The 24,551-nt window shown below is 38.9% G+C and overlaps 1 protein-coding gene across 4 annotated transcripts in view; it reads left to right on the forward strand.

Annotated features, from left to right (window-relative positions):
* The first annotated feature begins 95 nt into the window (after positions 1-95).
* Positions 96-24,551, forward strand: part of AFF2 (AF4/FMR2 family, member 2) — a 513,696-nt gene continuing 489,240 nt past the window's right edge. For 2 of the 4 annotated variants that reach the window (XM_011930287.1, XM_011930290.1), the window contains exon 1: positions 196-364. In XM_011930287.1, the coding sequence (XP_011785677.1) occupies positions 318-364 (47 nt within the window). In that variant the 5' untranslated portion in view covers positions 196-317. Of the gene's footprint in view, positions 365-24,551 lie in introns of all 4 variants that reach the window. The other 2 variants (XM_011930289.1, XM_011930288.1) reach the window with 2 other exon arrangements.

A 24,551-nucleotide genomic window follows, 5' to 3' on the forward strand; every position in this document is an offset into this window, starting at 1 on the left:
CGACCCGCTGCGATCAGGGACAGGCGCCCACCCGCCGCCGCCGCCCGACCGCTATGGATCTATTCGACTTTTTCAGAGACTGGGACTTGGAGCAGGCGCTTGCCCGCCCAGTGCCACTGCCGCCGCTGCCTCTCTGGAGCGCAAGACCAGGCATCTCCAGCGCCCGCCCCTGCTGCCGATGCGGCCCGCACACTTTTAGCTGGGCGGGAGGGCTGGAGAGCCGGGCCGCCGAGAACCGCCAGCGAGCTGTGCCGAGAGTCGCGCCGACCCGCTGCGATCAGGGACAGGCGCCCACCCGCCGCCGCCGCCCGACCGCTATGGATCTATTCGACTTTTTCAGAGACTGGGACTTGGAGCAGCAGTGGTAGGTGTTGATTTTTGCCTTCTCCTTTGATGAGCGAGTCTCCTGGCGAAGTCTGAGGTTTTCGCCTTTGTTAAGAGGAGCTGGAGCTGTCGTGGGGGGCGCCCCGGACTCCCTCCCACTTGCTCTCAGCCACCTCTGGCCCCGGCCGCGCTGACTCCTAGGTCGGATGCCAGGGTTGGGGGAGGTGCGGGAAGAGGGAGGGATGCGGACCCTAAAGCGTCGCTTTGCGCTCCAAGTCTAAAGAGTTGCATTTGGCTCACATCGAATTCGGTGCCGCCCGAGAGCTGAACCGCACGACCTCCCAGGAGCTTTTCTCTCGGAGCGGCTCGCGGGTCTGGCCTCCTTGAGCCCCGGATGCCGCCCGCCCGAAATGCCTCAACTTTCCAGGTGCCCAACGCCCGCGGCCGGCCGTGGGGGAAAGGCAACGGCCAGGTGCCGCCGGCTGCCCTCTGCTTCCTTGGTGGCCACCGCCCCCGCTGCAGCCACCTCCATCCCTGCGCTGCGCGGCGCGCACACCTTTCCTTCTGCCGACTCAGCCCAAGTTCCCTGCACTCCCGGGTGCAGCAGCGGCTTTGGGGGCCACCACGCGGGGGACCTTGGTTCGGGGCCGACTTCGGCGCTTGGCTTTCAAGACTGAGGGTTTTCGGAGTTGGCCCCCAAAGTCTGCAGCTCTGATGTCAATGCACATTTAATTACCGGCTGGACCCCCGTCGGCCTCCCACTGGGAGGCAGCCGTAGTTTTTTGTAATGGGCATCCAGCTCGGATTCAAAGGTTGAGTCAGCTCTTCACAAAACCCTAAACTTGTCGCTGAGACATTTTGAAAGATGGTAGAAAGGTGACTGGGGAGCTGGAAAGTTGTTACTGTCTTAGAGATGTGCGTGCGCGTGTGCATAAATACTGATATACATATCTATTAACTTTTCAAAAACTTCACCTACTACAAACATTATCACAGTTTATTTGTCATAGTATGTAAACATATCAGATTCCCCCCGCAGTCTAAGGAATTAGATAGGGAGGGGGCGCAGTGGTAACCGCTTAAAATTGCATTCTTGGTTATTGCCTTTTAAAATGTATTTAGAATGATCTGTACTACCTACCAATAGTGCGAAATCTTTTGCAATGTTAAACTACTAGCGGCCGTTGGTTATGAATGCTGTGTATTTTTACAAGGATTTCCCCTGTTGATGTGATATTTTAGGCAATTTCCTTCTTTAAAAAAGGGTCATATGCTTAGCCAACAGCTTCATTATGCCAATCATGCCTCCTTTAGTTGCAAATCCAAGATAATCAGAACTTAAATACATTTTATTTTACAGCAATTCCGGATAAATCCTTGAAGCACAAATTATGCTGTATCAGTATTAATCTATAAGGCGTTTTTGATACCACGGTTTTATCAGCTCTGTAGAAATACATTGTTACATTAAAAAATGCTGTTATTTGAAAGTAAAAATTACAATAAAATTATTGCTCAATTAGATATTATGCTCCTGCACACAGCCTTTACTCTGCTTCACTAATTTATTTTGCAGACAACTGATAACCATAGCACTACTATTTGCATACAATTTGCCTAATATATGGTGTGGGTTACATCGTTAATTTAACAGACATTGTTATAATTAATTTCATGGGTATAGTTCAAATGTTAAACATATACAAGATATTAGGTTTTTAGAAACATTTTTTATATTCATTCCGGTTTAATGTTATGCATATGCAGTTGCATATTTAAAGGGGATGGACTCTTTTATGTTTGATTTCTTTAAAGAAAATGATAGGCTCCCTCACCCCTGTGGGAGGCTTTCTTTTTCTTATCTTAAGGAAAATGCAAAACCTTTTTTTCCTCCAGATCCCTAACTGAGCCACATCAGTTAAGGAGCATAGACTTGGACACTTTGAGAATATTATGTGAAATACTGATTAATTAGTGTAACGCATCTGCATAAATAAGTCTGTCCTTTCCCTCCCTACATGATCCAGGAAAATTTCTCCTTCTTCCTGCTCATGAGTGGCACACTTCGTTTTGCATCTCTGTTTATAAACATTTGTAATGTGGTTGTGCTTCTGTGTTTTATACAGCTCCACAGGGAAAAGGAACATAAATGTGACAATAGTGGATGAACTAAAAAGCTTGACATTGTCTTGAGTGGAAATTGGTACCTTTCCCACTTCTCTTTGGAAGTCCAGAGCATGCCAGTTACATGTTCATTATATGTTTACGTGCCTTCCTTGGGAGTAAATAGCTACTTAAAGTGATGGCCTCCACTCCCCACACCCCTAACCCCCCAGGAGGGCCAAGAAAGGAAAAAAGACCAGCAAAGTTAACGATCTTATTTGCCTTTAATTTATTCTTAACATTCACTTGTGGAGCAGTAAGCTCTGAGCTATCTCTACTGCAACCCTAGATGTCTGACAATAAATGGATCAGGACAGCTTAAAAACAAACTCATTTTCCTAGACATAATGAAGAAAGACTTTACATATACAGGCATATGTGTTATTTGCAAACATTTGACTGTAGCAAACAAAAAGTATGTGCCCATTTATAAACACACACATTTGTTAGGACAAATGTAAATGGAAAGGATGGAGTACTAATGATGCTGCAGTGTGCATGTTATGGGCAGTGTTTGGGAATGCTCACATGCCTAATGGAACATACCACTGGATTTCACAGACTGCAAGAATAACTAAATGGGTCATGCTCTGGACTCGATTAAAGGGCCAAAGCTCAAGTTCTTTAAGATTCCTGGATGAATGAGCAATGTTCACCTGAGTTTGAATTTAATACAAACCATTCTGTGAAAGAAAAAAGATGGCACAGATGTCTGTCTGTGTGCATGAAAGACATCACTTGCTCTTAAAGAGAAAGATAAATTAAAAAAAATCAAATTTCTTCATTTAAATCATTCCATAGACTTCTTTTTGGTAATCAAGTAAATGAATTATTGAGGTGACTGAAGATCATGTAATGATGTCATTAATCCCCAGTTAAGAGGGGGGGAAAAAAAAGCAAATTCAGAGGGCCTACAAAATGTACAGCCTTTCAGTTCTGTAAGCACCTCCCACCCAGTATTGATTAGTTATTGCTTTGTGACAGGCCAAGGTTCTTTGTGGGGATGCTTACCTTTCCTTCGTTGGAAGGAAGGAAAGGAAAGAAAATAAAGAAAATACAGAAAGGGACACATTCTTAAAAATAAAAAAAAAATGAAAAGAAAACCACCATGATAGCAAAATCAGAACGTTCAAAAGCCTAGTTATAATTGTAAAGTGATTGTGACAGTGGCTGACTTCTCACTGCAAGGGACAGCATCAATTGTTTGTAGTTTTTATGTGATGTCTCACAAATAGCCTAATTAGAGGCAAGCTTGCAAACGGGCAGTTATACAGGAAGAGACTTAAACTCACTAAACTGTTATATAAATAGAAAGTTCAAAGGTCTGTGTGGGGCTGTCAAGGCTGAGAAGGGGCCATGTGTCGGCCAGGCTTCTCCTCCTAGGGTAACGGCAGCCCCCAGGGCCTGCCCCAGCAGTCCAAACTGCGCTTTCCCCAGTTTTCTTCGACCTTGCGAGGGCGGGGCAGTGCTGGAGAAGGGGCGGGGGGCTGCTTTCTAGACAAAAGTGAACTGTTTCAGCTCCAGCCGGGCATGGCCCATGCACTGCAGCAACCCGGCTGCCTCCTCCTGTGCTGTGAGCACAGGTCTTCTGAGGCCTCGTTAGCTACAATCCTCCAGAAGAGTGGAACAGGACTGTTTATGGATGGGAAGGTCTGGAGATGGGGGGACACAATCTTTGCCAACTTGGAGATGCTAGGGCTGTGGTGGGGTAAGGGGAGGGGAAGTCCTGTTTTGAATAAGGCCTAGAGATTCCCAGCATTTCTTGGTCTCTACCTCCATCCATTTATCTTTCCCCTTTTCCCTCTGTGGTCTCTTAAAAGGCAGACTGCCTATGGTCTGTTTTCTTTGCTAGTACAGTATGCATTCTCCCGTGTGTTTGAACATTCATTCAATAAACCATTTGGGGTTGTGTTTCTTAAGGGAATGTGTGGGTAGGAGAAATTTAAGTTGGTGCAATTCACTAGTAAGGTCTCCTCCGCAACTCCCCAAACCCTCCAAAGAATGAAAGCTCTCAGTAAATCTTAAGAGGCACATCTATTGGACACCGAAGAAAATTATCTCATGGTAGAAATCAGTTTAATGATACATGAATTGTTTTGCTAATGATTCAGTCAAGCGTTTAACAACTTTAAAATATACAAATCAAGATAGAAAATGACTGCCTCGAAAATGAATCCATCATTATAGACATAAATGAGATTCCATACATTTAAGCATCCTGTAGATGGATACAAATTATATTGTATTTAAACAGGCTAATTATTATTGAATAGAAATGGTTTTAATATACTAACCTTTAACATGAAGTAAATGCCCATTATTCTTAGCTAAGATTATTTTTGCATGCAAAATTTGCACTTATTTAACACAATTTCAAAACTGTAGAAGTCCAATGAAATGGCCTTCTCTGGAACAATTTAGAGCTATGGCCTTAAGAGCTTGTAACTGTAGGTCATACCTCAAAGAGGAAAACTGCCATATACTTGATTAACCTGTCATGTAGACAAAACAATTTTTGCTGCAGTGACTACAATTTTTACTTGTAATTTTGTTTTCCTTTTTCTGATTGCTGTGGGATAAAGAGAGATTTGAAAAACTTGCTTACTGATAAATGGAAATAAATGTTACTGATTAAAGAACTCAAGCCCAAACTTGAAGAAACCTTTTTGAGTGTGTGTGTGTGTGTGTGTGTGTGTGTTTCACCTGTGGTAGAACTCAACATTATCATTGCTACTATAATTTGAATGTTTACTCTGTGCCACAAGCTTGGACTAAATTCTGTAAGGACTCAATTTCCTTTAATTCCTCCAACAACTTTCTGAGGTAGGACCTGTTATGATCCCTGTTTTACAGATGAAGCAATGAAATCACACAGGCACTCACTCAGTGATGCAATCCAGGTTTCAGCATAGATGGAGCTGACCCCAGAGCCTACAGCATCAACAACTGACATTTTGTCTGAACCTTTCCAACATGTGGAATGCTGTTCCACATGCTATCTCATTTGATCATTGTGAGTTAGAATGTTCAGGTGTTCTTGCCATTTTATTGAATGGCAAATTCAGTCTTAGAGGAGAGATTGTGTGACACATGTAAGTTCACACAGCCTGTTGGTAGTAGAGCTTGCCCAGAAATCCACATCTGCGTATTTCTAAGTCAGGTGCCTTTCCACAAAAGCTCATTGCCTGTTATTTATTGTGTGGGTCCGAATATTTATTTAGCTGTCACTGAAACAAATGGATTGGATTGTGTATATTGTACTTGTGGAAAAAATCTGTGGCATTACCATGTAATTTGACCAGCCCTGGAACTCTGCTTTTTCCTTTTAATTAGAAAGAGAGCAGTCTATATACTGATACAATCTCTTAGCATGTCATTTATGGAAGCCCCTTTCATGAAAATGTGAGAATGGAAAATCATATCATATGTGATTTTCCATATATATATGGCAAATCATATATACACACATACACACACACACACATATATGACAAATCTCAGGTCCATTTAAATCTGAATGCTCAAATTTTGAAGATTTGATACTTGAATATAAAGAAGACCATGGTATACTTTTTGGCTCATTTGGAGCCTCAAAACTGGAGGTGGGAAGTTGGTAACATTTCTTTCCAAAGCTTTCTAATTTACCACTTGTGCTAATTGATTGGACCCTCACAATAACCTTAAAGGTTTGTTAGGATTGGTATTTTAGCTTCATTTTGTAGCTAAGAAAACGGAAGCTCAGAGAGGTTAACTTACTTGCCTGAATTTACACAGTAGGTGAATAGTCTTAGGATATGTGTTTGTTGCTCTTTTCGCTGTATCAACACTGCTGCATTAAGTTGTTAATATTTAAATATCCATGTTGCTTCCTAGAGAATAGTGTGTCACCCTCTGGCATCATTTAGCACGATGTTTTTCCATCACAGGTACTCAATAAACATCTGTTGATTGATGTTACAGTCACATTCAACTCAAAGACTGTTCCATGCAAATGCAGGTCTCTTTCAAGGATAGTTGCTTAGTAAATCCTGGTGATAATACTGTACCTCTGCCTGTGTGATCGTATATTAGTTATTTGTAATTCTTTTCATGTCTTTTAGCCAGTCTGATCTCTTTTGCAGAAAATAAAGAGAATAACCAATGGTTACAGAAGAAGATTAATAGGAAAAGGCAAAAACAGTATTCATGTAATTGGCATGATTTTAAAAAATAGAATTTCTATGAATTCCAAGTTATGTTTAGCCCAGAAGAAAAACAAGAGGAAAGAATATCTTTTAAGGTACAGCATTATAGGAATTAACGGACTGGTATTGTGTCTCAATCTGCATTGAGAACATTAATAAAGAATGTGTAACAAAAATCTGAGGGAAAAATGAGTGGTCGGAGGGTTGGGATTCCTCCAGCTTTCCTTGAGTTTCAGTCTTTATGACTTGTATTTCATGAGAAGGCTGTTTTTCTACTTAACTGTAGCAGATCCACACCATAAATTATCATGACTGTTAAACAAAGGTCCAGCCCTAGGTTCTTCTAATGTAAAACTTTTATGTTACACTTTAATGAAATTTTATATGCATGTTCAAAGCAAGGCACACTTTACACCGTAGAGAGGGTGATGCTCTGAATTGTTGAATTTATTTTAAAGTAAATCTTTTAGATGACCTTAGCTCCTAACATCTATCTACTTACTGAGCTCAAAAAAAGTTGTCTGAGAACTGAAAAACATGGCATGATTTAAGCAAAGCTGACAATAGCATTATAGCGAGAACCTGATTTTGATTATGGATTGCTTAGTTTATGGGATGCTGTTTTTCAAATATACCTGTGTATTTTGCTTCATTTGAAAAATAAAATCAGCTAATGTTTCAAAGGAATCTTTGATTTGGTTCTTCAGTAGGTACTTTCCCTTATATGAAGGTGTAAAAGTCACACTTTGAGGAATAAGCTAAGGAAACAAGCTTTATTTTCATTGCAAAACCAAAATCACTCATCTGTTTATTTTTCCAATGTTTCTTTTGTTGGAGACATAAAAGACATTACTCCCATCCTACGAAGAACACTTTGTTTTGTTAGATTTCCAAGTAAGAGTTCTCTGCATCATCTACCATCTTCAATGAAAACCAGATCTCGGTAGCAGATACTGGTTCGCTTGGTGACCTTTATTAAACCATTTTCCTGGAGTCAGTTTTTGTGTTTTGTAGGCAATGTATCTCCTGGAAATAAATAGCTTTGAAATGGTTTCTTTTTTGCATAAGTAAAAAATCATATGCTACTTGTCTTACAGCGGTGCTGCAATTGAAATCTCAGCTTTAACAATCACTGGAAGAAGTTGTTTGCTAAAAGTGTGATGTCTTCTTGGTGTTTGGGTTTCTAGTATGGTTTGATCACACCAACCAAGCAGATGGAACGTGTTGTTATAAGGTCACTTTAACCTTTAGACTATGGCAATATGTACATGACAACCTGACTATCTGTTGAACAATGAAACCCAATCAGGATGTCAGTCAACTAATATTTTAATAAATTATTTTTCCAAAGGACTGATTGTTTTCATGCCAGGTCGGCACAGCCACAGTGACTAAATTAGACTCAGTGTGATTGATGTTTCTGATGAAGTGCCATGGAGAGGTTTCATCAATTCGCTATTATTTATTTGCTGCCAAAGTGCTTGGCTTTGGTGTGTAGACGTTAATCAGTTCCTAGAAGCTGGAGTTTTAAGGCTGGAGGGCCCCTTTGAATCATGTGATCCAAACTCCTCATTGTACAGGTAAGGAGACTGAGGCCCAGGATGGGAAAATGACTTGCCCAAGGACATCCAGTCAGTAATTGGCAAAACCAGGTCAGGAGCCCTTGTATCTTACTTCAGTGTTTGTCATCTTTCAAGAACTGTTTGTATTGCCTGCCTGCTCTGTGCCCAACACTTTGCTAGTCAGTCATTTTTAGGGAGAGATAAAAGGCCCGTAGAAGATGACCCCTGGCCTCACAGAATTTACATTGAAATGTATAGTTAGCATTAGGGAAATAGTATGACATGGACTGTAAGTAAAATAGGAATTCTGGGAGAGAGAGAGAGAATGCAAGCTAAGTAGGCAAAACAATCCTGGTCCAAGGCCCATGAAACTCTTTTATCAGTAGTAGTACAGTTCAGAGTGAAATGGAAATCCAGAAATTTTTATTGTTTAGGGGACCAGGAGCATTGAATACTAAACTTAAGACAATTGACTTTGGACCCTGAATTATCTGGTTTGACAATACCTCACATTCATCACATAATTGCCTGAGTCCTCTTTTGCTGTGTGAATGGAGTATTCTCATTAACACAGACCAACATTTGCTGGGGGACAACCACAAAACTCTCACAAGAAGAGTTTTGGAAACATTCATGCAAACATTCTTCAAAGAAATACCAAATGAAAATGTGTTTTTTTTCTGAAATAATTGAAACAAGTGTTTGTAAATTGATACAGTTGCTGGCAAAATGGCCATTTTTCAAAAGAAGTGTATATTGTAGCTCTTGAGATGTTCACAAATACATTGCTTCTTTTGCTTTTTCTCCTTTTCTAAAAATATAATTAGCTGTTTTGTTTGTTAGGTGTGTACCAACATTTTACCATCAGTATTTCTTTTTTCCTGAAAAGTGAGTTGGTGCCTTGGTACTGTGTGATTGGTGTTGACATCTGTGTTTACGATTAGCTGTTTGGCCACCAAGTAATTCTTTGCCTGGCTATGTCATTGTGCAAATCTCAGCTCTATCTCTGGGAAGCTGCTCGGGAGCAGCAAACCTCCTGCCTCCTCCGCCCCTCAAACTCCCATACTCCTACCCAGTCTGTTCAGATGCCTCTCCTCTGTGCTTTCATACCTTCCGGAGCTGACTTCCACCTGGGCTGGATCCTGCTTTCTCCCTTTCCCGACTCTTCCCATGCACCTTTGTTGTTGTGAGTGATGAGAATGTGTCTTTTATTTTTGTGTTCCCAGTGCCTGGCCCAGAATAATGACCTAATGCTGCCAGTCCCGAGTGCAGCATCATTCATTTATTCGATTCATTCAGGCACTATGCTAGCTCTTCAAAATATTAAATCTAGGCTAGAAGACCTAAAAGCAGTATTAATAATAGTAATAATTTAAGCTAATAATTAGAGGTAACATTTCCTGTGTGACAGGCTCTGATTTGTGTTATCCTATTTCTTTATTGAACAGAGCAGGAAACTGGGACAGAAGGGTTCAGCGACTTGCCCAAGGCCATGCTGGTAGTATGTTGCTGAGCTGGAATTAATCCACAGACCATGTGAATCCTTAGCTTCTCTGCTAATCTGTAAGGATACCTAGGATAGATGCTATAATAGCAGCAACCGCTGCTTGTGCTTGGGTTCTGTAGTAGACTGGACTAATGAGGACTTTACCATCCATCCTTAGTATTTACAAATTGGGTTTAAGTTCATTACCAAATATGAGGCATGACTTTCCAGATATCTACTCCAACAAGAGACACACAAGTCTGTTCCTCTTTGGTGTAAGTGGCAGATTCTGTGCTTGGGAGGAAGGTATACTCGTCCATAAGCCTGAACTTAATTCAAACTTGACAAGAATGTGAGCTCATTAAGGGTGGAGAGTTTTGTTGGTTTTATTCACTGCTGCCACTGCAATGCTTAGAATAGTGTGTGGTGCACAGTAGGTGCTCAGTTATTTCTTTGCTGAATAGGTAAATGGAATGATAGACAAAAATCTGCTTAATACTTTGTGTGATCAAATTTTTGAAGAGATAGCTCAAGAGGTGTAAGAATGAGGACCAAGAGAAGTGCTAAAATCACGAAGAGCAGACAGGTGGGTACAGGTAGGTGTGTTGCCTTGCCTTCCGTACACACTTTTCTGAAATAGGATGCTTATAGAAATGTTATAAATTAAATGTTCTTTATGTGCATCTTACTTGCCAGGAATACTGTAGGGAAGTCTTTGTTGATGAGCAAAATCTCTCCCAAACAGCCCTAAACTTATCAGATTTGTATACAGCATTTTTAGATTCTAGATTTTTGTGTACAGCATTTTCTTGTCATGACGTATACCTACATTTAATATCTGCAACAGTGCTTTAAGGGTAATTGTGCAGCCTTAAAAAAAAAAAGGTGTAGCAACTTCTTACCATCCCTGAATTGTAGCTTTCATCTAGTACAAGGAGGGGGAGAACAGACCTTCAACATTTGCTGTGTATTTTTCTCCACACTTTTGTAACATTGTCTCCTCTTAGCTAGATGCCTTGTTTGCTTAATAGTTCCTGCTTTGGAGGCTAACCTGGGATTTGAATTTTCCTAACATACATTTTTACATTGAACACATTTTCTATTTATGTCTCTGGAGAATTCAGATTACGATTTCATACCAAGGATGTGCAGAAAAGTTTCCATACGTGCTGATTTTTAAGAAATCTATAAGATAATTTGGTAGGGAAAGAGGATTCACATTTACAGAGCATTATGGCATATACTTTACAAACATCACCTCATTGAACAAGGACCCTAAAAGATAAGGGTTTTCACCCCCATTTTACAGACAAGAAAGATGAGGATCAGAGGGGTGCACCCCTGACTTTCTCTAAGTCGCATGATTAGCCAACAGCAGAGCCCCAAGTTTCTTGGACCCAGAGATCACATCCCTTCTGCTATAACCTGCCTTCACAGAGTTGAAGATGAGCTGATAATAGAGTTTGTTGGGTGCCTTCAATGTACTAAAAGTAATCTGGAAAAACACCCCTGAGTATTATTTTATTATCTTCAAATTGCAAAATTAAAGGTGGCAGGATGCAGGTCCAGAAGATAGACAGAAACATGAGATGACAAGGAAATTTAGGAAATTTTAGTGGGAGTGAAACACCCAGCCAGTTAAGTGAACCAGACTTTAAGGTATATACTAGGAGGACAGACTGTAGATAATTAATGGGTCTTTAATAAATTGGGCCTCATAATCAGAAATGAAACTTATCTGAATATTAGTTACAAATCCAGAAAAAACTCAAGAGCCATGAGGGACCTTATGAAAAAATAACAGTTAAAAGTTAACTATATCTCTTTTCTACAATTAGGCATTTCGACCATTTAGTTTTGAAGTTCTGTAACAGCTTAAACTTCAACAGTGCAAATGTATTCAGACTGTAAGTGGTAAAACTTCCTGTCAAGAATGATGAAGGCTGCTTTCATTGTATTCTGATTAGCATCATACTTAGAAATTACAATGAAATGCCAATGAGCACTCTAATGCCATTGAAAAAGGACATCCATGACACACGTCTGCCATATATACTTTGGTAAACAATTGCAGTGACTCATATACCTTGAACAAAAAACAGAAATTTGATCAACCTATTTCAAAAGGCTTGAAAGTTAAAGCGAATTCTAAATGTAGATTAGTAGCAAATGATGACAGCTGAGCCAGCATTACCTCAGTTGATTAATTTATAAGGATACTGGTCAATGATTTTACCCAACAGCTATGCATAGTAGAATCCTAATGGGATCTGTCTGTTAAAATTACATAAAGTAGGGCATTTGATTTATTTCATAGTTTCTCAGAGCTCAATTTTAACTTCATACAAATAATGCATTAGTCACCCAGGATAAATGACATGCTGAATACAGTTGTGATTTTGTCTGCTTCTCATAATCAGATTTAGCAAAGGATTACATCTGTCTTCGTAGTTTATTCCTATCCTAAACATTTGTAGGTAGAGTGGGATCTTTTCTCTTGTTTCATATCTCGTTAGATGACATCGGACCATCCAGCCCTTTCCCTGCCTCTGGGTTTATGGAGTGTGTAAGGAAGATTCACTGATTTAGGGGTAGTATTAAGACCTACCACATCAAATAGAAGGGTTTAAAAACATTGCTACTCTAAATATATCATTACGAATATATCACTATCTATTTATATATTGCTGAACAATTTTATTTCATTTTTGAGATTTGGTTACATTCTTAAATCTGGAGTACATATTATTATAAAGCAAATTCAGTAAAATAACACTTAAATCATTCAAATGCACTAAAGCAGGTGAAAATGGGGGGATCACCAAACTTTGACTAAGTGCCTATACTCCAAATCATCATCTCCCTCCCCATTGACCCTGGGGTTGGGAGAGTCTTTTCTTTGTGTTGTGAATGCTGCAGTAGCTGCTCCAGGGATGTACATCTCTGAGCCTTACAGTGTCAACCCAAATGTGATTTCAATGTCAAGACCTGGCTGACTTTTACACTCTGATCACCATTATTTCTGTCTTTTAGTAGCTTCATTGCCTTAATGGAGGATGGAAAGGTGAGTTTGCCCAACTGAAAAACTTTGAAATCTGTTCGGCCTACACTTGCACACCAAAATTAGAAGAAGGGGGAGGTTTTAAATTTGTGGCTGGCTGGAAATATGTGGGTTTATATTTTTAAGATGTAAAAAATATGATTAGGAGAAAGTTCTCAGAACTTCATGGACATCATGTAACTCTTAGAAAGTAAGGTAAATGATAAAATATGGGATAAGTTTCCTTAAATTGAACATAATCATAAAAATTCAAGGCAAAGCAACATATTCTGCAAAATTTATGAGATTTGAGGGTGGGGGAGAGTTTGCAAAGCTTGACAACCTCCAGTGCATCTGACCTGGCACATTCCTATGGGTAATGAGAACCTTATGGGGTGCTGGGCCTTGGTTTTCTTAGGCAGGGCCTGCTCCCCGAGGGTATCATAAATGATACGCGAGTCAGGAACTTCATGGCTCATGGCATTTCTCAGGGATATTTTAGTTAAGCTGTCCCACCCAGCGGCAGTGGCAGAAGTTGAGAAGAGGGCCCACTTATGAATCTTTATTGAACTTTAATTAATGAATTATTTGCCATTGTTCATAGGAATTTGAAAGGGAAAGACATATTGAATGACCATGCCTATCTGACTTTATAGAAATGGTCCAGGTTCTTGGGGTTAATGTGACTTTTATTATTTGATAGTCATGCATTTGTTTAACAATGGCAATAACCAGAAAACCACAGAAGTATAAATACCAGTCATGAAAAGTTCAATGCAAAGAGGGAAAAAGAAGAAGAAAAAGTGCAATGCCAAAGTTAGGACTGTTTCTTCTGGTGTTTTCTTATGTTTTGTCTTCCCTTTTCTTTCCTTTTATTCTCACATGCCATGAAAGTTTGGAGTTGGCCACAATCTCATTTGTGAACTTGGGCCTTCCGTTGTAGGATGTGTAGGGTGGTCAGTCACGAAATGTGTATTTGTAAATATGTGTTTGTTCAAAAAAGTCTTACCACCCGGATTTCCTGAACATAGTTCTGATATAGCTTTATTCTCAAAGGACTTCTAGCAGTGATGCTATATTTTTGTGGTGACAGTTGGAGGCAAGGAAATGTCCAAGCTGAATTGGTCTACTTGATGTTGATCCTTTAACTATGAATGTTTACTGCCTTCCCTGGGAACCTGGAGCTTAGCCGACTTTAACAGCCATAGAAGATAAGCCTGATGTTACTTCTAAATACACAACCCTCAGTTCTCTATCACCTACCCTCCTCTTTCACTATCTTTTAAATTCCTGACATTTATTCATATAAACAGTTTGGTAGTTACTGTTTTATTTGATTCCTTGAATAGGTCTGACGGCATTTGGAAAAAGACAGTTTATGATATGGGCATCATGATCTTACTTCACTGTCGTCCTTTTAATTGTATTACTTACATCTGATAAATTTTCAGATTATTTTCTACCCTTTATTAGTGATCTAGGATACTTATGGCAGTATTTTGAAAGGTGAGAGAAATGTTTAAAAGGTTGTTATGAATGAGACAGCCTACACTGAATGAATGAGGAGATTGGACAAAATGAAACCTTATTTTAAAGGAAAATAAGCCATTTTTACCTTCCATAAGTTTACTTTGAAAGGGTAATAAACAAATTGTTTCCTCACTGGAAGAAAGGGAGGAAATAACATATTCGGGAGACAGAAGCCTTTAATATCGTGCAGGCTGTTTTATTGTATTCTGAATTTCAGGTCCAAAACTGTCGTGGCTAATGTAGATTTATGAACCATCATTTAGAAAAATCCGGGGAGCCATCTTGCATTTAAATTGTCAAATTATTAGACCTTAATTTTCAATGAAATAAAAAGACACTAGAAATTCCGGGTGTTTTGCTTTAGCTAATAAAGCCATACTTGCTTCTATTTCCAGTGTCTTATTTCCAGTAAGACTGAATTTTCATAGACAGACAATGGATAAACAAGCCTTCTTAGCTTTAGTACTGATACTTTGTATCCCTCCATTATTTATTAACTGGACTCTTAAGGCCCTCTGTGAGCTACATGTTTTTCATAATGATAGTCTCCCATTTAAAAATAGAATTGTAAAAAATCATAAAAGCTATAATAATATAAAAAGAAATGTGATCAATTTTTATGAATCAGTGTGAAGTAATTTCAGTGGTGTGCAGGCAAAATTGTAAATGCAGCTATGGCTCAGTTCTCATGCAATGTATGATGTGTAAAGAAGAAAGGAGAATCTACCATTGGTTCTTTGCAACGGTTGCTCCTGATTCATGTCCCAGCAGTGGTATAGAATCTTAGAACTTCAGATCTGCAAAGGTCCTTAAGGGGGATGAGAGCGAGGCCAGCCCCTTGTTCAGTCTGCCCGCAAGTAGTTATCCAGCTTCTGCTAGCCAAAAACCAAAAACAAAAACATGATGAGAATGAAACTACCTCCTATGGTAGCACATTTCTTCTTTTTTGGATAGGTCAAAACAAATTCCATTGTGTGTGGGCAAAGAAGCTTTCTTTGAACTTCCGGCCCTTGGTTGCAGTTCTGCCCTGGAGACCACACAAAATAGTCTAAGCTCTTCAGTTCACGTCAGCCCTCCCAAGGTCAAAGGACAGCTTGCCTATCTGTGTTCACTGTGTTCTCATTTCTTAGGGCAAAACATCCCAAGCCAAGCTTGGAGAGACTTCAAGAAACTCTGTCTAGATATGCAGGTGGGAGGTGGCTGGGCCCTAAAGGCTCTAACTCTATTTTTAGGTTAGATAGAGCAGGGAGAGGCGTCTTTATCTCCTGCATATAAACTTTTTCAAGGGAACTTGGGCTGAGAAGCAGATATTCAACAGTCTTTTCCCAGGAAACACTCCTCCGGATATCCCCTCCAATTGCCACAATATGAGAACCCCAAAAGATCAAAAGGTTAACTGGAATGTTTCCAGGAGGAATCAAATAACTAATGTTGAAGCCTGACGCTTCCTGTGAAACCATACATCTTTCACTGTCACCATATTGGCATATACTTGGCAGATGACAATGGCCCTCAGAGTTGAGCAACTACTGCACATCAGACACTCATCTGAACGCTTTCCATACACACACTATTAATACTTCCAGTAACCTTGCGAAGTAGTAGGCAAGCTTATTGCCATTTTTGTGATGGGGAAATTGAGGCCCAGAGAGGTTGAGTCACTTGCTTAAGATCACATAAGTAAGTAGTAGAGCTGGGATTTGAACCCTGGCACTGTAACACTGAACTGTGATACAGCTTCTCAGAGATAAGTCTTGAGATGTTGCTCAACGTTGGCCCCCTCTGAACAAGCTACTACTTGGATGCTATGAAAAGCCACTCTTCTGGCTGTGACCATCGTTTCATCCTGTAAGGGGGAGAGTGGGTCCTAGTATTATTTATTCCACTCTGATACTACATCATTGAATAGCTACATTCTCTTTGCAGTCTATTTGGTAGCCGAGAACTAGCTTTGTGATGAGTAAACTTTTAAGTATAGTGCCTCCTGAAGAGAGGAATGGTCATTCATTTATTCCTTCATTCAACAAATATATTCTGGGTGTCTACCATTAGCCAGGCACTGGGGATATCATAGTGATATTTGTGTAAATGGCCCCTGGAGTCAGACCATTAAATACTAAAAGTAGAACAAGCAGTGGGCAAAAGTCCAATGTTTTTCTAAGATGCCACAGATCGTATCTGAAAATCCTTCTGGTGGCACAGATTGTGGCACTTTAAGATGACAAAAACAGATACCCATTGCCCAGTCCTACCCAGCCTTCTCTTCAGTACCACGGCCCTGGTTGCTTCATGCTAGAGATTTATATGAATGAGATCAGCATAGGAGATGGAATTGGTCAAAGCCATAGCAAACCCACTTCCAGTGAAAGGGCTTGAGTCATCTGTCACATAAGGAAATGCATGACACAGAGCATCTGGCTTTCTTTGTGGCTGCCAGGATGCCAAGCGGACCCAACACTCCCTTGAATGATTTTTTGTGTCTAGTACTCATTTTTTTCACTTGTACAAGAGGCATCTTAAGTCAAAATCTAGCCCTTAATACATTGTACCACATTGTTGATTACTGCAACCTTTCAGTCATTATTCAACAAATCATTTCTTGTACTACACTATTGATTAGTTATTATAAAACCCTGAATTCAACTGTACAGTATTGGTTCTTTTTGCCAAAGGAACTCTAAATTAGAAAATAATTTTGTCAAATACTATTGTCACAGCTATTAATGGGACATCCCAAGATGAATAGTTTCTTGCTACCAAATATCTTTTATAAATATTGCGTTTAAAATTGAGACTCGAGATTCATCTTGATTTGGGGGGAAAAGTCTATTAAAAGGACTTTATATTCCATTTTGCTTTGGTCTGGTCTTGGCATAGGAGTGTGGATTTTGCTAATAAGATCAAACAGAGCCAGCTGTTTTCTTCCAGAGAGCCACCTTGACTATCAGTGTGGGTGTCAGATGACAGCCTTTGTGGTGAGAAGTTTATTGTATTTACTTGGGCGGTGGTCTGTAGTATTTGCAGTGCTTCATTGGCGTAGTGTCTCACTTCTGCAAGAGAAGTTATCCACGACCGTGGGTCATTTACTGTCTGTCAGGCGAGACATTTATAAACCAATGTCCTTTGTGCTCTGCCCTGAGCAATGACCCCACATATGACTGAGCTTTGATGGAGAAAGGAAAAAGTGGTGTGTTGTGTTTGGTCACTTTCCACTTGAGTGGCAGTTACCTGGTAAAATTTAAGGTGGAGGAGTATGCATGTCTTGTGTTTAAGCAAAGACTGGATGACCCTTATTAGGAATGTTGCAGAAGGAATTCCAGCATTAGATAAAGGTTGAACTAGATTACCTTTGAGGTTGTTTCAGCTGCTGAGTTTTTATGATGCTTTAAAATCCTTTAGGAGAAAAGCTGCAGTGTAGGTCATAGGCTGTGAATCCTAAGCTTGAAATTGTTGGAAAATTTTGCTCGAATCAAATCACATTAAATTCACTTTAAATTTTAGAAATATATAACTTACAATATTTTGTCTGTTGTTGGTTGGGGTAAGGGGGAGAATAGGAGGAAGATTATTACAACATAAAATACCACAAACCATGAAAACAACATCATACTTCAAAATTAAATTTTTTTCCTCAAAAAATTAAAAGGATTGGGAATCATTGACCTATATATAGCTTTATTTTTCTTTTTGGCTCATTTGTGAGCTCAACAATTTGAGCCTATTAATTACTGTTGCCTCCTATTGGCATTTTAACGGCACCTTATATAAATAGAGGCAGTGAAGCTAGTTGCTACTCTCCCAACACGCCCCATTTTTTGCATTTCTGACTTAGTGCAGGGACCTGTCTCCATTTGGTTGTTGGCATGCTTGTTACAGAAGTCAGTTAAGTATTCTTCAGGTCAGAAGTGAGATGTTAGCATTCTCACAATGAAGAATGTATGGTTTTCTCTCTCTTATCTACTCACTTTCTGTGTGTTTTTAAAATAAAACCTAAGCATCTTATTTTTCTTTGTTCATAGCATAATGGAATAAATATTACAGTCTTTGAACACATTCTTAGTGAAATCACTTGCAGCAATTTCTAGTGTTTGGTTTGTACTAGATATCTCCCACTCATGTAGACATGAAAATAATACGAAGCGGAAGAAACTACAAATGAAAAAAGAAAACCAAAAAGAGTGTTTACAAATTCGGGGAAGAATCTAAAGTATTCTTGTGCTTATGCATTAAGGGCACATACTATGCATGTGTCATCATTTAATGACATTAGAATGTGCCATTCAGAGACCCGAGGAAATAAATTAATAAGAATGTTTACCTGTGCATATATATAGTATGTATATAATGCATGCATATGTACTTATATACACACTGTATATACACACATATATACACACATATAAAAACACATATGTAAGCTAGTTGTAGAGTCTAGGCTTTTGTGAAACTTAAACTCTGAAGATATATGGTTCTAATACCCCATCCCACCTCTCCCCACTCCATATATACAAATAACCTTTCTTACTCCGTTAGCCTTTTGGTCTGGTTGAAGGCTGTTTTGTCTAAACATATTATGACATTTTGTTTTAAACATTTTTTAGAATAAAATAATTAATGCTAGCTGCCCTGAGCATTTGTGCATTTAAGAGTAAAATAAAAGTATATAAATCTAGTTTACATCTGAGATGTTCCAAAGAGGGACTTTAACTATCTAACAATTCAAAAACATACAGAATCCCTTAATATCCAAGATGGACACACCCAGCTGTATTCGGGGCCTGCTGCTTGTCTAGAACTATTTTCAAATGCTTTTGGATTCAGTGAAACCCCAAATGCATATTGCCTCAAGTACTTTTTCCCTCTTGAACTTTGAGACCCCTGTGTATTTGGAGGGAAATGAAATACATATGTTTGCGATTCATTTACACTCATCAAAATGTTTTGTGAGAGCATTTGATGTTCCAGAAGCTTTTGTGAATTTTTGAAAATAAACTTTTGCAAACCTTCCTCACCACTCTCACTGCCACTTTCCATAAGAAAGTCATATTTAGCTGAGGGTAAACAAATTGAAATGTCCAACAGGGTTGAGTTCGATTCTTTGTAGCTTAGGCAGAGTGTTCTGGGGGCTCCAGGTGGTAGGCACCGGGCTCCCACGTTTTTGTGCTGGCGTAACTGGGCTCAGCAGGTCGCAATAGTCTTCTGGTTCTTCTTAACACTAGCCCAGCTGTTCTTTCTTTTGGATGCAATAGAAAGAATTTCCAAATAGATTTAAACCGAACAGAGAATTGACTCCTGTAACCAGAACTTTCATTGAACTCTTTGTAGAAGAAAGGCCTTGATCCTTATTTGTTATGTGAAATAAAATGTCTTAAGTGGGAATAACTTCCATATCTCACAGTGCCTTTTACTTCAGACATTAGAGCTGTGTTTATAATTTTAATCGTTATATCTACGGTTCCTTTTTTCAAAAAAAAATAAGGAATCTGATATACAGTAATCAGAAACAGTTTTGATCAATCTTTTTCATTGTGGCTGGTGGCTCTAGCCTTTTTTGTAAAGTAATTTGTTTATGCTTACAATTACAAAGCACTCTAATAGCCTTATTCTATAATGACCCAGACAGGGCCTCTGAGAAGAAGTCTTTGTGTGGAAGTCAAACAGTTTAGTGGAGCATAAAGACGGCAGACATTGCCAAGGCCAGGAAAGCCATTTATCAGTGCACGGCCTACTATGCACTGAAAATGAACTTGGATAGAAGCTATCTTAAGTCTGCTTCCTTCTCACAGGGGTTTGGCTTGATGGAAGCAGGCCTTCAGGGTTGCAGTCATATCAGTGCGTCAGTGGGTCACCAGGTACCATTTGCATGGAGCCTCTGATAATGTCACTGTCACCATTCTTGCACCCTGTGACAACACAGAGGACTGGTCAATTACAAACCCAAGAAAGCCTCTAGTAATTATTCAAATTCATGGTACATTCAGGTATAAGTTACAAACTGAATGTACCACATTCAGGTTCCACAGCTACCCGAAACAACAACAACAACAACAACAACAACAACAACAAACCAGACGCTTTTGCCTTGATCTTGCAAAAAAGTTATCCTAAAAAATAATATGTCTACCTTTGGTGGTAACTAACACTGAAGCACATTTCGTGGGAGGTAGTTTTGGTTATCAAGATATACTTCCCCTCTATCTCATAAACCTTAAGAAGGTATTAGAAACAAATTACATTGCATAGTTTATATATCCATATCTCCAAGGCTTTCTATATGTCAATAAAATGCCAATCATAAGATTTGTACTGATGTGAAAGTCAGGGACAAAATGACCACCTAACTTCTCAGTTGAGACTACATGGAATTACGTATGAATATTTCAGATAAGATCAGATCTGATCATAAACTCTTATTTTTGTAGCATGCAAGTGTGTGGATAATGTGTAAAAAGGAAGACATAAGTCAAATGTGGTACATCTGAGACTCTCTTGCACTGAGGTTGAAAAGGCATTGCATCCATGAAACAGCCCTTGTGCCGTCCAAAAGCACTGCTCCTTTCTCCTCAGTTGCATCAACTTTCTGTGGAGCTCATACCATTGCCAGATTAGGGCACTCAACAGGGGCAGAGAACTTCAAATGAAACTTCTGCCACAGTTCAAGCATTTGTCACCACATTGCCAGTGAGCCAAAACCTTTCCCCTTTGTGCTCATGGCTAAACAAGAATACTCTCACAATCTCCCCTGTTGTTCTTTTTCTAAGTGTGCCCTGAAAAAGTTCTGATGCAAAATAGTCAAATCATGACTGTTACTTGCTTGCCACCTGTCCTGACGACAAGAGGAAACATGGGTTGCACCTACTGGACCTAAAGTCTTCACTTCTTCTCCAAGGATTGCAGGTGCACAGTTCACTATATTTAACTATGTGGGCTGTCCCAGAGGGGGCTTGTGCATGCATTTGCATGGGGCAGAATGATCAGCTCTTGCCTCCAGTCCACCTGGTGATAGGGACAGTTTCACATTATATGTGTATTTTCGGGAACATTTTGTGTTAAGAGGTGAGAGTGGACTTTCTGGGCGTGCAATTGTTTGTTTATGGAAAGAGGCATCCATTGTGTCTACAAAGCAATAGGGAAAAGGCTTTGAGGGAAAACCTCAGTCCCTTCCTGCTTGGGGAACATGCCGTGGGAACCTTTTAAGTTTTCTATTCACTATTTTACTGTTCTAGGTCTGCACTGAGTGGGAGTTAAATTTTAAATGCACATCAGGTCTTTGCAAAGACTTTTAATATACAATTGCTGGTACAGTTGCTTATACAATTGTACAGTTGCACAACAATTACTTATGATTGATGTGTATTTAGATTGACTTTGGCTAGGCAAGAGTGGTACCCCAAAACCCTTTTCCAGTTTTGAAAAAAACTACTTTATTAATATATTCTTATCTTGTTGATATTGTCATATTTATACGTTCATTTCTTGCAACTAAAGCCTTCTGGCACATTCATTGATAAACTATTCCAATAACTTAGTATAAAGATCTGCTCTATGTGATCACACACATGGGCATGCAAACACTAATAAAAGGAGAAACCGAGGCAAGGAAATCATGCAAATTTCCTGAGGTCAAATTTTGTATTGTGATAGTATTGAGAATACATCCTTGAAAATGGAATTCAACTTCAGTGACTAAAACACTTGCTCTCTGTAGCATCTTTGCGAAATGTAGGAGTGATATATATGCATATATATCATCTTCATTAAGAGGAGAGTGAGATATTTATGGTAGCTGCTAATGTTAATATCAATTTTCAACATTAATAACAAAATGAGCAGAATGAGGCCAATAGATCCAGGTCCTGTATATGACTAAATTTATTTATTTTCATTTTGAAGTGAAAATGTTAAATCAATTGCATGATTTCCTTTGAATTTGTAATAATGACATTATAAAGCATATACATGCACATATACCCCATTCATGTAATTAAACAGATTCATCAAACATATTGTTGAAAAATCTTGGAAATGTATGGGACAGAGGATTAATTAACTCAGAAGCATATAAACTCTAAAAAGTTTGTTAATCTATTTTCATTATACATATGCTCTTCCATGTACGATTTGTGACAGCTTAAGGACAGATGGCCGAGTAATTTACAACTCTGACTTCAATTATATACCGTGTTGTTCAAATGAAAATAGCTCTCTTGCAGCACAGATAGAGATGTTAGCAACCATTTATAAGAAGTGTTTGGAAATTAGGATGAAAGACAAAGCCTGCTTTGTTTTATTTCATGCAAAAAAATTTAGAATGCTTGTTCATAAAATAATTTCCAAATATTAGCCTTTAGTTTCTGACAGTTTTAAAATTGTGCAAGTGTAAAAGGAAATTATAACTGCTTTTCTTTTCTCTTTCATGTAGTTCATAGCAGATATTTCAACACTGTCGCTGCTCCAGAAAATCCTTGGATCCAGTTCCTCCAGATTGAGAAAGGAATGACATACTCCTTAGGGTAATCATGTAGGCAGGGATGAGAATGGTCAAAGAGAGAATTCTGTGTTTTGACTTGTAAAGGCACCCACTCCACCCTAGTATTTTCAAAGTGGCTCTTAGATGTCAGGCAGTATGATTCTCATTCAAAGCCTGGGACACCACAGAAGAAACTGCATCTTGCCACTTAAACTTACTGTTAGCACTTCAGTACTGATGTACAGCTTTGGTTGAAGCCTCTCTCTCTCTCTCTCTCTCTCTCTCTCTGTGTGTGTGTGTGTGTGGTTTGAAAATTGTATCCCCCTTCAGACTGTAACCTAGTCTTTTAATGTGCATGAAGAGAGTAAAAGTAAATATATGCCCCTATAGAGAAAAGGAGGTGATTTATTTATTGCTTTTCCATTTTTAATTTGCCCATTCTAAATAATGTTCCAGAAGGATTTGTATGACTTAATACTTTCCAGAAAAATTCTATTTTTGTAGGCTAATGGTTCAGTTTACTTCCCATTCCTTCATTGCTTTTCAGAAAAGTACTTCCACAGGAACTTAGCATTAAAATTTGCCTTTTCAAATACACCATATGGAATTCCCAAAGGAAATATTTAGTCCAGTCTCACTCATTAATTGGCTGTAGAGCTGGGTTCTCTTCCTCTCACAACCCCTTTCCCCAATTTAAAACATTTTCATAAAGTCAGAAACAGAGGAACTAACAAGAATCCCTGGATCCATTAACATTCAGTCATGTAGAATTTCTCAGAATATTCCCATCGTAAAGAGAATGTAGAGGCAATATTTGAATGGATGGCATTATGTGTGTTTCAGAAGCCAGGTGTACAGAGCACTTTTCCGTACATTTTATATCTGAGTTACCAATGCCTCATCTTCCAGAGAACAGGCTGTAGGTGGCATGTGTGTCCGGGGACACTGAGCTTGCCTTCCTTTACTAAGGGCTGTAACTGCCACATCACCATTTGGAGTCATGACTTATAAAGTACTCAGTCTTCTTTGTTGACAACTGTTGTGGGCACCTCTCCCTTCAAAGTGTTCTTAACGAACAAGTTTTGAGAAATTAGGTCAGTTGAATTTTCTAATAGTTTTGGAATGTAAATTAACTGTACAAAAAGCTTCAACTGCGGTTCTAATTGTAGCTTGTTAAAAATGAAAAACAGAGATGTCAGAATTCTATTAGGAAAAAATAATTCTAGTAATATTTTCCTGCTATATTGACCCTGCTAATTGTACAAAAGTAAGTACATTCAAAATTTAACTTATGTGTACATGTGTGTGTGTGCATGTGCAGGAGAGAGAGACAGGTGTTAGAGCTACCAGTTTGCTGAAGTAATAACTTCCCTTTTCTTCTTTTCTATAACCAAGCATAATATATTAAGAGAGCTTTGACATCACATTTAAAGTCTAAAATCCAGCCAATGTCAATATTATATAGCAAATATTGACTTTAATCAAAAAGGTCTGACTGATGTTAAAGCTTATAAGAACAAAATTGTAACACTTATCACTAAATTACCACTATAGAAATATGTAGATGATAATCTCACCCCAGTGAATGAGCTGATTCTCAATAGATAATGGTCCCATTAGTCAGATGTTATCATTTAGCTTATCTATGTTACTTATACATAGTTTATATTTAAATAACCAGAATAGAAGACTTCATAAATACACATTAGAGTTTGGGCTATAGATTTCAACACTATCTATCTATAGATAAAGCTATAAATAGATGAATATTGAATATAGTAATTTAACACTT

The sequence above is a fragment of the Colobus angolensis genome, unplaced genomic scaffold (genome assembly GCF_000951035.1).
Source record: "Colobus angolensis palliatus isolate OR3802 unplaced genomic scaffold, Cang.pa_1.0 Scaffold85, whole genome shotgun sequence".
In the NCBI taxonomy this organism is placed as follows: Eukaryota; Metazoa; Chordata; class Mammalia; order Primates; family Cercopithecidae; genus Colobus; species Colobus angolensis.